This window comes from Monodon monoceros, unplaced genomic scaffold (genome assembly GCF_005190385.1).
Source record: "Monodon monoceros isolate NGI ecotype Baffin Bay Population unplaced genomic scaffold, NGI_Narwhal_1 Super_Scaffold_6, whole genome shotgun sequence".
NCBI lineage: Eukaryota > Metazoa > Chordata > Mammalia > Artiodactyla > Monodontidae > Monodon > Monodon monoceros.
The window spans coordinates 86,944,502-86,960,426 of NW_021703783.1; the positions used below are offsets into that span (position 1 = coordinate 86,944,502).

Here is a 15,925-nt window from a genome sequence, read left to right on the forward strand (position 1 = left end):
TTACTACATGTCTCATAACCCCGTACTAATATATCACCCCTTTTCATCTTTACATCTCCTCTATAGAGTGATTACTGCCCCACTTTCTCAGATGACGACAAGGTGAAGAGAGGGTAAGTAGCCCAGCGACAGCCCTGCAGCCTAGCCCACAGTGGGTACTCTGCAGTTTGCTGGCTGAATGGGCGATTCCCAGGTACAAGCCCTAGAGCGATGGTGCCAAAAGACAGACTACTTGGACAGGGGCCAGCTGCCTCATATTTAATCCCAGAACTCCTCCGGTTTACCAGCCGCAGCGGTGCACAGAGGCAAGAAAACACTTCCAGTCCTCGGACTTGGGTCACGCAAGGAAATCAAACAGCCACTGGCCTGAAGTTAAGAGAGGTCTGGCTGGAAGGCGGTAATTCTAAACTTTAGATCTTCTTCCCCAGAGCAACTGTTTTTCCTTCCTCAATCCGTCCTAATCCTCCAAAATCAACCTTACCATTCATCATTCTTAGTACCCTCTCTCTGCCTTCCCCTGCCTCATTTTTCACTGTAGCCAGCTTAGCTATGGCAAGCTCAATCCGCTAATACATGGTGGCCCCCCCCACCCCGTCTTCCTCAAAAGATGTGAAATCTGACACCTCTCTAAGTATTATAAAATGTTTTAAAACTTGAGTTATGTGCTACTCCTTTTATGCAAATGCTGCAGATTGCCTCTGGAACACACATCATTTCCCCATATGGATGGCAGGTTTTCTCTTGGTTTTCCTCCTCTCCTTTAGGGTTTTTCTTTTAAGTGCACGCAGCTCCCAATTCAAAAATTCAGGCTCTGCGCCTGCTGCTTCAAATTCACATGTTCTTTCAAGGAGAGAACGTTATATTCAGGGTCTCTGTTCTGGAGTTAGCCCTCAAAAACGCAGTTAAAGAGGGCTCACACAGGATAATCCTATAGAATCATTATCTCACGTAAAATACTTTCCTGGGAAAATACATTCAGGTGGGAAATCAGCCCCAAGTCAGAAGAAAGAACCTTGGACTGAGAGTAAGACAGACACGAGTTTGAATCTCAGCTCTGTCGTATTGAGCTGTGGGATTTGGGGCAAGTAAGTGACTAATCTGTACGATTCTTAATTTTCTGATTTATAAAACAGACTGAACAGTATTCACCCTGTGAGACTTTTGTCAAGATTAAGTGACACCATACTTGGAACACCATTCCCACCCAACTGATCTGGAATATGCCATTTCATCCTTTGGGGTCCTGGTCACAGGACCAGGACCCCAAAGGATGAGATGTGTTTCCTGTCAATCCTAGAAAGGGATCAGTACATTCTGGGCAGCTGTTTCTCTAGCAATGGTGTGGTCCCTGTTGCTTGCCTACCCAGCATCCGGTTTACTCTTTCTAACTTGCATATGAGTTTCCACTCCCCATTCTCCAGGGCTCTAAGTAGGGGAGGGACGGAGGGAGGACTGGGGAGAGGGCCAGCCTGGGTGGATGTGAGGGCAGAAGATGAGGAAGCAGCAGAATTTGGATATCAAGATTCAGCTCAGACCTCCTATAGAGATCCCTCCAAGATACAGGCTGCGTCACGCTCCCAACTAGACAGGGCTCCTGCAGCCACCCTCAGCCCCCTTTACTTCCCTGCTTCACAGCACTTAGCAGGCTGCACTGGGATTTTCTGTTTCCTTACTGGTTAATTCTAAATAGTCTGTGACCTTCCCAAGGGCAGGAACCATGGGCTTACTCAGCCCTGGGCTCCAGTAACTCTCACAGACCTGAGGACTGGACCCACTGCTTGCCACTTCCTGGCCATCACCCACTGTTTCTGACCAGGGCTTCCTTCTCTAACAAACAGTCTACTAAAGACTCAAGGGCTAGACACGATTTCCTGGAATCTCTCGCAATCTCCCGGCTCTAAGCCAGCACACAGCTTCTTTGCTGGTCTCCCGAGTCTGCACTCCTGGTGAAGGAATAAAAAGCCGCTCCTTTGGGTCCTTCTCTTTTAATTTAAGACTCAGCCAGGGAAGCCTGAGTCATCAAGGTTTAGGACTGAAGAGAAAAAAATGGAGGTCTTTGAAACATAAAAGACTGAGGTAAGGTCAAGTGCATTTCTATGGAGCACTCAAGGGGCCTGGCTGAGAACCGGGCCAAGAATAATGGCCTCCATTTTATCAAGGATTTTGTAACTGAGGCTGAGAGGTTAAGTGAGTTACCCAAGTCCTTCAGCTGGTAAGAGGTAGAACTGTCAGAATTTACAGGATTGCTTGGCTCCAAAAGCCTAGATACTTCTTCTGCCTCCTCAGTGAAACCACTCCTCCCCTTAGATGTTCTCTTAACCTATACTCAGCACAAAGTTGTCAGCTGACACCCAGGGCAAGCTAGATGCCAAGGCTAGTAAACTCCTCTCTGGCACGAAGTGGGAGCCTGTCTGCAGCTACACCTGAGCCCTATGTTATCAGGAGGGAGCTGTGTTTGTTACCAAATGTGTTTTTATGCCACTTGAAATGTAATTGGAAAGGAAATTAAACATTCTTTGAATTAGGTGAGAGTTGCTATTTCCACAAAAGGCAAGATAAACGTTCTGGAACAACTCGATAAAAAGAAGTTCCTAAAAAAAAAAAAAAAAAATTGGCTGTCGGATTGGGCATGGGTGAGATGACTATATAAGAGTGAGGGAAATGCAAAAGTCCAGGACTGCCCTTCACTTGCTTTATGGGAGTCCTTAAGTTCCTGCTCAACTTGAAAGGACCCCGAGAACCACAGAGGACACAGATGGAGGGTCACTTAAGTGAAGTGACCTTACAGCACAATCAGCCACAAAAAGACCTGGCCCTGGATTTGCCCCAAAGGACAGTCAAGGTTAATAGAGTTTTGTAAGTCTTGCTTAAATTGACGTTTTCTATCAGCTGACCCAGCACAGGTCCCTGTGGCTCCCACAGGTGAGCTTCTTAGATTGGCTACCCTTTGGGGCAACAGAGTGTGAGTTGATGGAGAGCAGAGCTCAGGGTACCCTGGATACTCCCTAGGGAGGGACATGATAACTAGCAAACAGGAGGTTCCTTCATAGATGTTGAACACAATGAAAAAACGTGGGGGAGGAAGACAAGAAAGAAAATCAAGAAGAAAGAAAACAACAAAGATACACCTTTCCCTGGAATCTGAGGCCCAGGTTGGCCTGGAGGGACCTACAGACATGCTGTGTTCTTGGACCAGCTCTTCATCAATGTCCAGACCCTGATATGACCCAGAGGGCGGTGCTCAGGCTTTCCAGTCTCTCTCCTTCATCCCCTAAGCCTCTCCCCACCTCCAGGGCAGATCCCCTTTCATATATTGCCTGTATTTTAGGGTTCTGTGTCAGATTTTGTTAGATAAGCTATCAGTGATAAAATGACTTCTTTTTTAGGTTTATCTAAGAAGATATGGATTAAACTTGGTTTAAATCTATCTTCATGGTTTTGTCATTTGATGGAAACTCCTCTATTCACATATAGAAGAGGCTGCCAAAGGGGGTTCACAAATTATTTCATTTGATAGGTTCAAAGTGACAATAATTAAGCAACACTAAGCAATGCCAAAGAGGCACAGCCATCTGCTACACCAGCACCTAAACTCCACGTGACCAATGGCTTTGTCTGTTTAGTTTCCTGTGGCATCACTAGGACCTGTAACAGTACCTGGCATATAGTAATCACTCAATAAATACGGCAGCATGAACACATTGGTATGTATGTGGTGGGCAGATGGGACATACACTTGGAGACCAAGCTTTGTTGGCATCTACAATACATAGAAGTTGAAAGTTTGCAAATGAAGAGTCTCCTCTAATTTACGAAGCTTTTTCTTTTCCTTTTTGTGGCTGCCAATTTAGAGGTGCTCAGAAATCATGCCAAATATACTGGCTTATGACTGGTTTCATGAATGAAACTCATACTAATCCTCCTAAAAACAATCAATTTCATAGGACACTTGCCAAGGTCCCTCCACCCCCAGATTTTTTTTTTAAAATTCATTTTATTTGTATTTATTTTTGGCTGTGTTGGGTCTTCGTTGCTGTGTGTGGGCTTTCTCTGGTTGCGGAGAGCGGGGGCTACTCTTCGTTGCAGTGCTCAGGCTTCTCATTGTGGTGGCTTCTCTTGTTGAGAAGTACAGGCTTTAGGCGCGCGGGCTACAGTAGTTGTGGCTCCCGGGCTCTAGAGCGCAAGCTCAGTAGTTGTGGCGCACAGGCTTAGCTGCTCCATGGCATGTGGGGTCTACCTGGACCAGGGTTCAAACTCGTGTCCCCTGCACTGGCAGGCGGATTCTCAGCCACTGCGCCACCAGGGAAGCCCCAGATTTTTTTTATTGTGGTAAAATATACATACAATTTACCATTTCAACCATTTTTAAGTGTATGGTTCAGCGCCCTTAAGTACATTCACATTGTTGTACAACTATCACCGCTATCCATCTCCAGAACTTTTTCATCATCCCATACTCAAACTCTGTACCCATTGACTCCATATTCTCCCCTCACCCCAGCTCCTAGTAACCTTTATTCTACTTCCTGTGTCTATGAATTTGAGTATTTTAGTTATCTCATATAAGTGGAGTCATACAATATTTGTCCTTTTGTGTTTGGAGTATTTCACTTAGCATGTCTTCAAAGGTCATCCACGTTGTAAGCTGTCAGAATTTCCTTCCTTTTTCAATAAGGCCTGCCAAGGTTTTAAGTTGCACTGATTTTTGTGGAAGTTTATTGTTTTTCTTTTTGATATGAAAATAAGACTTGAGGGATTCCCTGGTGGCGCAGTGGTTGAGAGTCCGCCTGCCGATGCAGGGGACGCGGGTTCGTGCCCCGGTCCGGGAAGATCCCACATGCCGCGGAGCGGCTGGGCCCGTGAACCATGGCCGCTGAGCCTGCGTGTCCGGAGCCTGTGCTCTGCAACCGGAGAGGCCACAACAGTGAGAGGCCCGCGTACTGCAAAAAAAAAAAAAAGACTTGAGCTTTTAAGTCTACTGTGCCACTGCCTAGTCAAACAATGCCATTTGTTATGAGGACACATGGCCTGACGTCAATCTGTCACCATTTGCCCGCTGGTAGCTGGTGGAGTGCTTTCTGCAGGAAGTCATCCACGTCTCAATTTTTGATCAGTTACATCCAAGCCCTAGATTGTAAAATAGGTGTTACTTCAAGTTTACAATATGGTGCCAAAGTGTTTTCCCAATTTGGTTGTATACATTTACACTCCCATCAACACTACAGGAGAGTTCCTACTGTTAAAGGAGACTTCATTAGTACCACTTTTTCAATTATTTGTGGTCTTAATTTTCACTTCCCTGATTAACAAAGAGGTTGTACATCTTTTCAAGTGTTTATTGGCCATTTTCCTTGCAATTCTGTGAAATGAATTCATATTTTACACATTTCTCTTCAAATTTTTTGTATACTTTGTTTACTAGTCCTTAGTTGTATATGTTGAAACTTTTTTTCTCTTCTCTTTTTGATGCCACTTTGATGGATTTATTAATTTCAAGGTGGTTGAATTCATTGACCCTTTCATTTATGATATATGCTTTTGGTGTTTTCCTTATTCTAAGGTCATAGGCTAATTTCCTAATTTTTAAAAAATCAACATTTAATTTGGCCTTTCACTTTGAAGTCTCTAATCCATCGGAGTAAGTTTTGTATATGGTGTGAGACAGGGACCCATTTTCAGTTTTTCCTGATTATCATACATAATCAGGTGTCTCAACACCATTTACAGAAAATTACATCCTTTCTCCAATGGCCAGCAATGCCACCTTGTCATGTATCAAATTTCCATAAATGTGTGGGTGTTCGTGGGCACCCTGTTTTCTTTTAATTATTTAGCAGAACCCTAAGCAAAGGCTCAGCAAAAGTTTGCTGTAGGTTTTCAGTAGATTCTGTTCATAAGAGGTTTTGTCACAAATGAATATTTAGTTTTATCAAATAATTTTCCTGCATCTATTTAGATAATCAGATGGTATTTCTCCTTTAATCTATTAAGATGCTAAATGACACTTGTGGATTTTTTTCAATGTTAGATCACTCTTGTAATTCCTGGAATAAACCAACTTGGCCATGATGTATGATCTATTTTATACATGGCTGGATTCAGTCTGCTAATATTTTGCTTAAGATTTTTACATCAGTATTCCTGAATGAGATAGGCCTGTAATTTTCCTTTCTTGTAATCTCCTTGTCCGGTTTTGGTATCAAGGATATCCTGGCCTCAATGAATGAGTTAAAAAGTGTTCCTCTTTTCCTATTCCTTGGAAAAGTTGACTAAAAACTGGAAATGCCTTTTGATTAAAAAAAAAAAAATTGGTAGAACATCTTCTTCTCACTGTCTATCTAGGGGTACAATTTTCTTTGTAAGAAAGTTTAATGACTAGAAAATAATCCAGACTTTATATTTTTTTAAGTCAGTTTCGATAAATTATACATTTCTAGGAATATGTTCCTTTCACAGTTTTCAAATTTATTGACATAATTTTGTTCACAGTATTCTCTTATTATCTCCTATAACTCTGCTTTATCTCCTAGAGAGAAAGTTCCACATGTGAGAGGCTTTTGTTTGCTTTAATCTTTGTTGTATTCCTAGAACTCGGAAGAATCGCTGGGCTCAAAAACATTAAGAGATTGAGTAAACGAATCTGCATTTGTATCTTCTTGGTGAATTTTTTGTTTTTAAGTTGTGACCATCTCTGTACCTACCAATGCTTTGTCTGATATCAAGATAGTCACCCAGTTTTATCTGGGATGATATCTGCCTGATATTCTTTTCCCATAATTTTACTGTCAACCTTTCTGGGTAGTTTTGTATCAGGCATGTCTCTTATCAATAGCATATGTTGAATATTGCTTCCTAGTCAATCTGACAACCTGTCTTCTCACTGGCAAAATTAGTTTATCTGATTATTGATATATCTGGACTTATTTATATCATTTTGATTTCTTGTTCTCTATTCCCCCCTACTTTTTCTATGCTCTTATTTATTTTTCTTTTCTTGCATCTAATTCTTCTTTTAAACGATTGCGGTATTTTGGTTGGTTTTTTTGGTTTTTCTTATTCCATTCCATCCCACCCATTTTTTCCAATTCTTTTAGAGCTTAACCTTGAAATGTTAGCGTGCATACCTAGCTTAGCAGCTAAATTTAATATCTCATCCCCCTCCTCAACAAAGCAATGACCTCAAAGAGTACTTTAATTCTCATCACTTCCCTCCTGACTTACATGATGTCACTGCCTGATAACTTAGGTATAATGTTTTTAAACAAACAAATTACATTATTATTACTACTACTGCTATCATGTAGAAACTGTTCAGAGTTTCAATACATTTCTAATTTGTTTGTTCAACATTCCTTTTTGAATCTGAAATCATTTTCCAAAGGGTTCCAAAGTACATTTTCCTTTGGACGTTTCTTTGTGTAAGTATTTTGGTGGTAAATTCTCTTTGTTTTTACTCATCTCGATATTCCTCTCTCATGTTTGAAAGATTGTTTTGCTAGGTACACAGTGTGTTGTTACTGTCTCTCAGCACATTGAAGATATTCTTTCTACTCTTTTCTGGCTTCTGCCATTGGAACTCTCATCACACATGTGGAATTTCTTTGTAGAGAATCTTTCTTTTCTCTTTGGCTATTTTTAAAATCAACTTTCTTTAGGGTGCTGCAATTTCACTACTGTGAGTCTAAATATGGCTTTCTCTTTACACTGCTTGGTAAACACAATCCTTCTTGTATCTATGGATACCTTTTAACAGTTCTGAAAAATTCCCATTCACCACCCCAGCCAATGATGCCTCACTTCCAATTTTCTCTTTATCTCCTTCTGATAATCTAATTAGACATATCCCAATACCTTAACTTCCCTTTATTTTTCTACCTCTTTTTTTTTCAGTGTGCGTGTTTTGGGTAATTTCCTTAGATATCTCTTCCTGTTCACTAAGTCTCTCTTCAGCTGGGTCTAATCTACTGCTTAACACATTTATGTAATTTATAATTTCAATAATTATATTTTTCACTTCTAACAAGTCCTAGTTGATCTAAATAGGCCTATTCATCTTTGAGAATCTCTTATTCCTCTAACCTACTTTCAATATTCTTTTTTTATTTTTTATACAATACAAATGCTTGTATTATGTTTCATGCCTGATGAGTCTAATACTTGTAGTCTTTGAGGTTTAATTCTATGGTCAGTTTCTGCCCTCTCTCATGGTAGCTTACTTCCTTCTGTGTTCAGTGATAACTGACTGAGAACTCATTTTTCTAGAAACTCCACCTGAAGGGTTCTGAAGTCTTGTTTTTGAGAGTATTCTTCAAGATCAGATTTCTGTTTGTTTCTCCCAGGGGTCTGGAAATTTTTCATTTTTTTCTTTGTATTTCTGCCCTACACATATAATTTTAGCTCCCCAAATAATATGAGCGCAGGCTTGAAATTAGGAATTCTCAGGGGAAACATTTCTCCCTTATTCCACCAAAAGCAAAGAATGAAACAGGCAACAATCTCTACTGTTTCCTCCTATACTACGGGTTTTTAAACTGTTTATCTACTGAGGATGTCACTCTTCATGGATCCTGACTTTATGCCAGGGTCTTCTAATTGTGTTTTTTCATGTTGGGGCCCAAGTTCCCACACATAGCATTTCAACAGAATGGCTATACGTATGGGTTGCCTGATTTTGATTTAGACCTATTATCCAAGTGCAACCCATGGTAGCATTCCCTTGTTTGAACAATAATTATACAGCTACCTACATTTATACAAGGCTCCCAGACGCCAAGGATAAGCAAATACCCAGCAAATGTCAGATGCAGCTGCTTTTTGCTTATCATTCTGGAGTCACACTTTATTACTGTTTTTTGGCCTCTGTTTATTACTTCATTTAATTTATGAACTGATCAGCTATGCTTTCAAAACATTAAAAAAATTTTATGCAGCATTTTTAGGTGTTCTTTATAGGGTTGGTTTTATTTTCCTCCCCTCTGAACTTTTAGTTTATGATATTCTTGGAAATATTCCTGTGCATTTCATCTATTTTCCTTATGTCTAACAAATACATGACATATTGAAGGAATATCATAAATGCCGATTTAAAGAATGAATAATGCAGGTACTTCTGTTTTAAATATTTTGCAATGAACTTCAAGTGCGTTAAAAAACAGTTCTTTATTTTTGACTCTGTGATTTCACTCCTGAGAAGGTGTGAACTTTGAGCTGTTCAATATTTATATTTGTGAAAGTTTGAAAACAGCTAAGGTAACCAGAATGGCTAAGCAATGGAAGAATACAAAATTCCATGTAAACTGTGACTATAAATAAGACATAATATGTACATAATGTGGATATGGACCAGAAACCAATAAGAGAAGCCTGACTTGTTTGAAAAGCAAGGTTTGGGTCCCTTTTTCCTTTTTATAACTTGCAATTATTGTTACCACATCGTCACCTGGGCATAAATTTTAAATGAAACAAACACTCTATGGATGCATGTATCTAGTTCTTCTGTTACAGCCAGAGGGCAAACACACTTGGTGCCAGACAGGCCTGGGTTCAAATCATTAATCTGTCATTTAATAGCTGAGGTCAGTTCTTCATTCTTTCAACCCTTCACGACTATAGGTAGGGAATTCTGACACACCCCTTAACTCTGGGCTCAGCCACACAGTTACTTTGGCACATAGGATGTCAGCAAAAAGGACTTGGGTTTCCTTGTGTGCCCTAGGGCTTCCTTTTCCACCTCTGCTTTGCCATGAGAACAAGCTAGACTGGCCTGCTGACAGGACACAGGAGACACTGGAGGAGAACCAAGTTGCCCTAGCCACAGCCACCCCATCTGAAGCTGACCACAGACATTTGGCTAAGCCAGTGAATATCAGACAACCATCCAGTCAACCTGTGGACTCATCAACTAAATACATGGTTGATGATTTAAGCCCCTATTAGAATAGTTTGTTACGCAGCATTATCTGTGGCAGTAGGTAATTGATACACACACCCCTTCTTCTTTGTCTATCTCCTGTCAGGCCTTACCACTGTGTTTGGTACTTAGAGACCAATGATAAAGGCTTTTCTGTCACTATCCTTTCTCCTTGCTGGCATCTCACCTCATCCACAACTATCATAACATCTGTCATCTTTTTTTACATTTATTTCCTTACATGTTTCTCTGCTCCTCTCTGCCAAGAATGATTTGAAAGTAGAAAAGAAGTCATTCATATCCATATCTACAGCACCTGGCACAAAGGAGGCCCTCAATAAATGTTTTCATTTGAATTAAATGACTGGATTTGGGGAGCCAACATGAACCAAAACAGCCAGCAGCAGGTAGCAGGAAGAGTAACCACACACGCTGGTTCTTGTGCTGGGAGGCCTGATGCTTTCCAGAAAGCCAAAACAGGGCGGGGTGGGGGGGAACAAAACAAAGCATAAAAGCCCATTCTTTCTGCTCTTCTGCACCCTTCTCTCTCTCTCTCACCACACTGCACACAAAGCTCCGAGCCAATCATCCCCCTGAAGGGCGCTGCCCCATCCAGCTTCCCTCTGCCACTGCCCACCAGGGCCTTCCTTACCCTACCTTTAGATCAGACACGTCTCTGTAGCACTGCTCAGAGCGGGTGTGGTCTGACAGCTGCACGTTCCAGAAGCAGGGGAGCTGATACACGAGGAAGGGGTTTTGTTTGATGACAGCGTTGAAAATATCCTAGGGGATAAAAGCCAGAGACACAGTCAAAACAGTCAGATGGGCTCAGCTTGTGATGCTGGCTCTTGAGGCACCGCATCTCCTGTGCAATATCTCTTGAGCCTCCGGCTCGGAGCACAGGCTCACTTGCACTGCAGGGCATTTCCCTTGCCTTTTATCTCTAGAAACCAAGCAGTCATGTTTGGATAGAGAGGGGGGAATGCCTCACACTGACTTGAAGCTCACGGGTCCTGCTGGTTTCAGTGAGCACCGTCCAGCAAAGGGGGCAGACACGGAGCGTCTTTTCCACCCGAGCCAGCATAAAATAAATGAAGTCACTTTTCCGCCCCTCTTCTCACCTCACCGAGGAACCCTGTTGTCATCCATCCTGAGCCTCCTGGAGAGGAAACTGCGTGACGACAGGTTGCTCTCCTTATTGAGGGGCTGAGACAAATTATATATCCTGCTTCAGCAGCATTCCCTGGGGCGCTGTGCAGACTCGATGATGGATGCAACCTGGGATTCCTGCGGGCCAGGGTGCCTGTGCCCGTGCTCTGCATTTCCAAGTCCAACTCTGACTTTTCTAGGGAGGCTTTACTTCTTGCCGGCTCTTCTCCAAGCTCTTGCACCAGCCAGGCCACACGTATTAACTAGCTGCTGACAGGTGGTGTCGGGAGGTGAATTATGGGCCTTCGCAGAAGGCGATGGCTGAATAAACTATCCTCATTGGACATGGACAGGCAGTTGCTAGCTTTTGGGGACACACTCAAGTCATTATGACCTGACTTGAAATATGATGATGGAGGACAATTTTCCCCTCAGGTTTCAAACAGCTATCTGGGTAATTTTTAACTCCTTCATTATACCATATCTCACGTTTGAAAAAGGAAATTAGTTTCTGGCTGCTCGGGAAATACAGAATAACAACAATGCTAAAAAAAATTAGTAAACTAACACCACAGAGTTTCTTGTTTCCTCCACATTAGAAAACTTTGCAAAAATTCAACAAATCAGACAACTGAATGTTGAACAAAAACAGGGAGAGTGAGCTTGCTTTTTGGTTAAACAGGAAAGGATAAAATGCAGAGAACTCAGAGAAATCGTCTTTACATTTCAAGATGGCCATTTTATACCATGGGAAACTCATAATCTAGATGTGTGACCCTGGTAGATTCAAGGTCAAAGGCTCAGGCCTCTGTATTTCTTAGCCAACATGAGAAATGGGGTTTTGATGAATTTATGTTAATAGTTTGGTGGAGTTCATGGGCTTTTTCAGATTGCCTGGGTTAAAAGCTGGTTTCACCAGCCAAGGAGGTTTGTCCCTTCTATTTAAATGCATTTCCCTTGAGGATGGGGTCATAGTATAGGATCTAAGCAAAAGGCTTTGCTTCAAAACTTAGATTCTATTTGCCAGAAGGGAAAATGGAATCTTGTCTGGGAAATATGCCTTGGTATTCTGGAGTCTCAGGGAGCAGGCACTAGATATTCTGCACCAAGATGAAGACTGTGACCTCCTAACACACCAAATTATCATTTACTTATGACTTTTCTTCAATAAACTATGAGCTCTCTGAGGCCAAGGACTGTGTCCTTCATTTATCTCTGTAATCCTATTTCTGAACATATTCCCTGGCACGTGCAGTGTGCAGGGCAAGTCTGCTGAACACGCACACGAACGAACAAGGGGAATGAACTAAGGGGATTGCTGTCGTCTCAGGCTGGCAAGTACAAGGCAGATCTATCCAAGTAAGCAGTCATACAGATCTGGAAAAATAATGCAGACTCAGCCACCTGCAAGTTTGAGACACAGCAGCAGGGTGCTCAGGAATAACCGTACCTTCTAAGCTGCCTACTTACCTGATCAGCTAAGGACGTGGAGAGCATGCCCATCAACTCCCTCTCTGCAGTCAGCCTCCACATCTGCTCCCACTTCATCTTCCGCAGCTTATCCAGAAGCAGCAGGATCACCCCTAGACAACAGTACAGGATGGAAGAGAGGAAAAAAAACGACAGTAAGAGAGACAGCCAGGCATGCCTGTCTACGTGTTTTGGAGATGAACACATCTGGATTCACCCCAGGCTCTGCCGGGTACTCAGGATGAGACGTTAAACAATCTCTCTGAAATATCCTCATTGTATGGAGAACATTAACACAGACCTCAGAAGCCGTCCCAAGGACCAAGTGAGACGGGCAAAGGAGCCCAGCACTCCCTGGAGATGGACGCTGTTGATGGCTGCCCAACAACGTGAATGTGCCAAACGCCACTGAACTGTAACTTAAACATGGTTAAAACGGCATTTTTATGCTTATTTTACCACCAAAAAAAAAAAAAAAAAAAAGAAGAAGCCTAGCACTGCACCTGACACATAGTACATCACCTGTAAGCATAGATTCTCTCTTACGTTCTTCTCCAGATATATGACAACCTACCTAGGGTTAGCTGATGGATGGTGTTTATACAACATATGCCATTTATCTTTATAGAAACAAAGCAGATCCTCTCTGACTTTATTCTGGGTATGTCTTTGCCAATTTGCTTTATACCTACTGATAAGCCATATGAGCTCGTTGCAGTATTCCTGGTTTCAACAGACTTCTTTGGTCCAACAGAATCAACACAGATGGAAACTATGGTGAAGGCTGTGCTGATGCTGGGTGTTTAAGATGGGGCTCCAAGAGCCTTTGGGTTCATAAGATACTAATAGTCAGAGGCTGCTTCCTCCTCCTTTCCACCTTCTTTTTTTGCGGTTAGTTCTCATGGGGAGGGACCTGAATGAAGGGGGGGATTGTCTAGGAAGGGAAATTGCCATTTATACACCTCTGTATTTTTTAAAATGTTAAAAACAACTAAATGTATTATTCAGATAAAAATACATTAGTAAAAGTCTAAAAAGAAAAATACATTTTGGCTGAATGGCTTAGGAGCAAATGTCTACCACCAGGTCGGTGAGAGCATGCAGAGACAGTACAGAGCACAAAACACGAACAGCCAAGAGAATGTCCCTGCAGGCCACCGCAGTTACTCCGGTGGGTGGAATTGTGGCCGTGGTGGCCTCCCCAATCAGTACTCCTCAGGAAGCTTAGCTCAGCAGAGCAGTCTGTGGAGAAAACTCCAGGCAGCTGAAAAATGATCTTAGTTGATACCTAGTGCATTTTCTAAGATTGCCGGAAAGAAACTGATTCCCCAAATCACACATAAACGTCAACACTGAGACTTTTTTCTACTTATTCCAGTGGCACATACTTGGAGAAAAAGTATATTCACTATTCTTTAAAAAAAAATTTTATTTATTTATTTTTGGCTGTGGTGGCTCTTCGTTACCACGAGCGGGCTTCTCATTGTGGTGGCTTCTCTTGCTGCGGAGCACGGGCTCTAGAGCGCAGGCTCAGTAGTTGTGGCTCACGGGCTCTAGAGCGCAGGCTTAGTAGTTGTGGCGCACGGGCTTAGTTGCTCTGCAGCATGTGGGATCTTCCCGGACCAAGGCTCGAACCTGTGTCCCCTGCATTGGCGGGCGGATTCTTAACCACTGCACCACCAGGGAAGCCCAAAAGTATATTCACTATTTAGTGAAAGGTGTTTGTTCAGGTAGAGAGTTGAAATAAAATATATGTGGTTATGGGAAGAATAGGATAATACACAGAGATCTGAACTTGTAAGTCAGAAGGGCAAATCATATTTATTGCATATCTCCCTTGTGCTTTGTTAGGTTTTTTGCACATCGATAAGGTAAATATCGTCATCCTTATTTTGCAGGTGGGGAAACTGAGGGGGGCGGGTGGGTCAGACACTTGAACAGTTCACAGTACAAGAGCAGCTCTACGAGATCCAAACTCAGATCTGCCTGACTCCAAAGCTGGTGCTTCTTCAGCTATACCACACAGACCAGAGCCCCAGCAATGCCTCTGGGGAGTTCTGTGACTCAGGCCAAGGCCTTCTCCTTTTCTGACTTTTGGTTTCTACCTGGGTAAAAGGAGGAAAATGCTACTTGCCTTGCAAACTCAGAAAACTGCCACGCCCCCTAGTGGTAGGCTGGTAAATGTTTAACCACCAGCTAGCTCTTCAGGGGAAAAACACCCCAAACCTTGATTTGTAGCGACTGCTGATTGCCATGGTGTAAATACTCTCATTGTGGCCGATTTCCAGTTACTGATGTGATGACATCAAACAAGCAGTTGGGAAGGACTGAGCACAATTGGCCCTCCTGAGCTAGGGGGAGTTAGGTCCAGCACACCACTGAAAGTGTTCCCCAAACACGGGAGGAATTTTAGAAATAGCAAAATTCACCACAAGGGTATTATTTGATTGCTTCTTTGGGGGAGAAAGGAAAGAAAAATTGACAGCGTTACAAAACAAGAGAATATAGTGACGGATCCAAGAAAATAGATTCCAGTCACACATATGAAAGAGAATTCCACTAAATCTTATTGCAGAAACTAATGCTAACTAGATTTAGAATTAGGGCTAGATGCTCCAATATATAGAAAAAATGAGGAATGCAGAAACTATAAACAATGACCAAAGATACTTATGCACATTTTGAAGCCTCTGGAGGCATCAATGGTAGATCTATCAGTCTCTGGAGACTGAGCTGAGAATTGATGCTTTTAAATGGTGTTAAGACTTAGCAAGTCCTAAGTGGCAGATGTGACTCCATACAGTTTGCCAGGCTAGTTGAAAAGAGGTGGGGGGATGGTCCAGAACAGAAGACTAAAGGCAGAAATGTAGGGTCCTTCTCCCAGTTACCCAACCTTCTCCTTTGTGTGATTTTAATTTAACTTTTAGAAGCATGAACTATTTCAAACTAACAGAAAAGTACCAAAACTAATATGACAAATACCTACCACCCCGATTTAATAAATGTTAATATACTGCCACATTTGCTGCTCATAATAAAATGTCACAGGTAAATGAGAAGCTCCACCATCTCACTGTAGCCCTCCCTCTCCCAAGGGTAACCAGTATCCCGGAGTGACTGGGTTTCATTTCCCTGCATGTTCTTTTCAATTTGTATTCTCTATGCATATATTAATAAACAATATATGGCATTTTCAGTATGTTTCCCAGTGCATATTTTCTACTCTAACTTACCTTTTCACTCAATGTTATGGCTTTTAAGAGTTAACCATGTTACGGTTTCAGCATCTAGTTTATTCATTGTAATCACTTTATTCATTCCTTGTATAGCTGCCCCACAGTTTACTTGTACATTCCGCTGCTGAAGGACATTTTGGCTGTTTCCCATGTTTCTGTT

At 42.2% G+C, this 15,925-nt stretch overlaps 1 protein-coding gene across 1 annotated transcript in view; it reads right to left on the reverse strand.

Moving 5' to 3' along the window:
• The window catches only part of LARGE1 (LARGE xylosyl- and glucuronyltransferase 1), a 590,826-nt gene that overhangs the window by 76,778 nt on the left and 498,123 nt on the right, over positions 1-15,925 (reverse strand). The window contains exons 8-9 of the mRNA XM_029205397.1: positions 12,530-12,642; positions 10,568-10,693 (exon numbers count right to left, since the gene is read on the reverse strand). Of these exons, the coding sequence (XP_029061230.1) occupies positions 10,568-10,693; positions 12,530-12,642 (239 nt within the window). The remainder of the gene's footprint in view (positions 1-10,567; positions 10,694-12,529; positions 12,643-15,925) is intronic.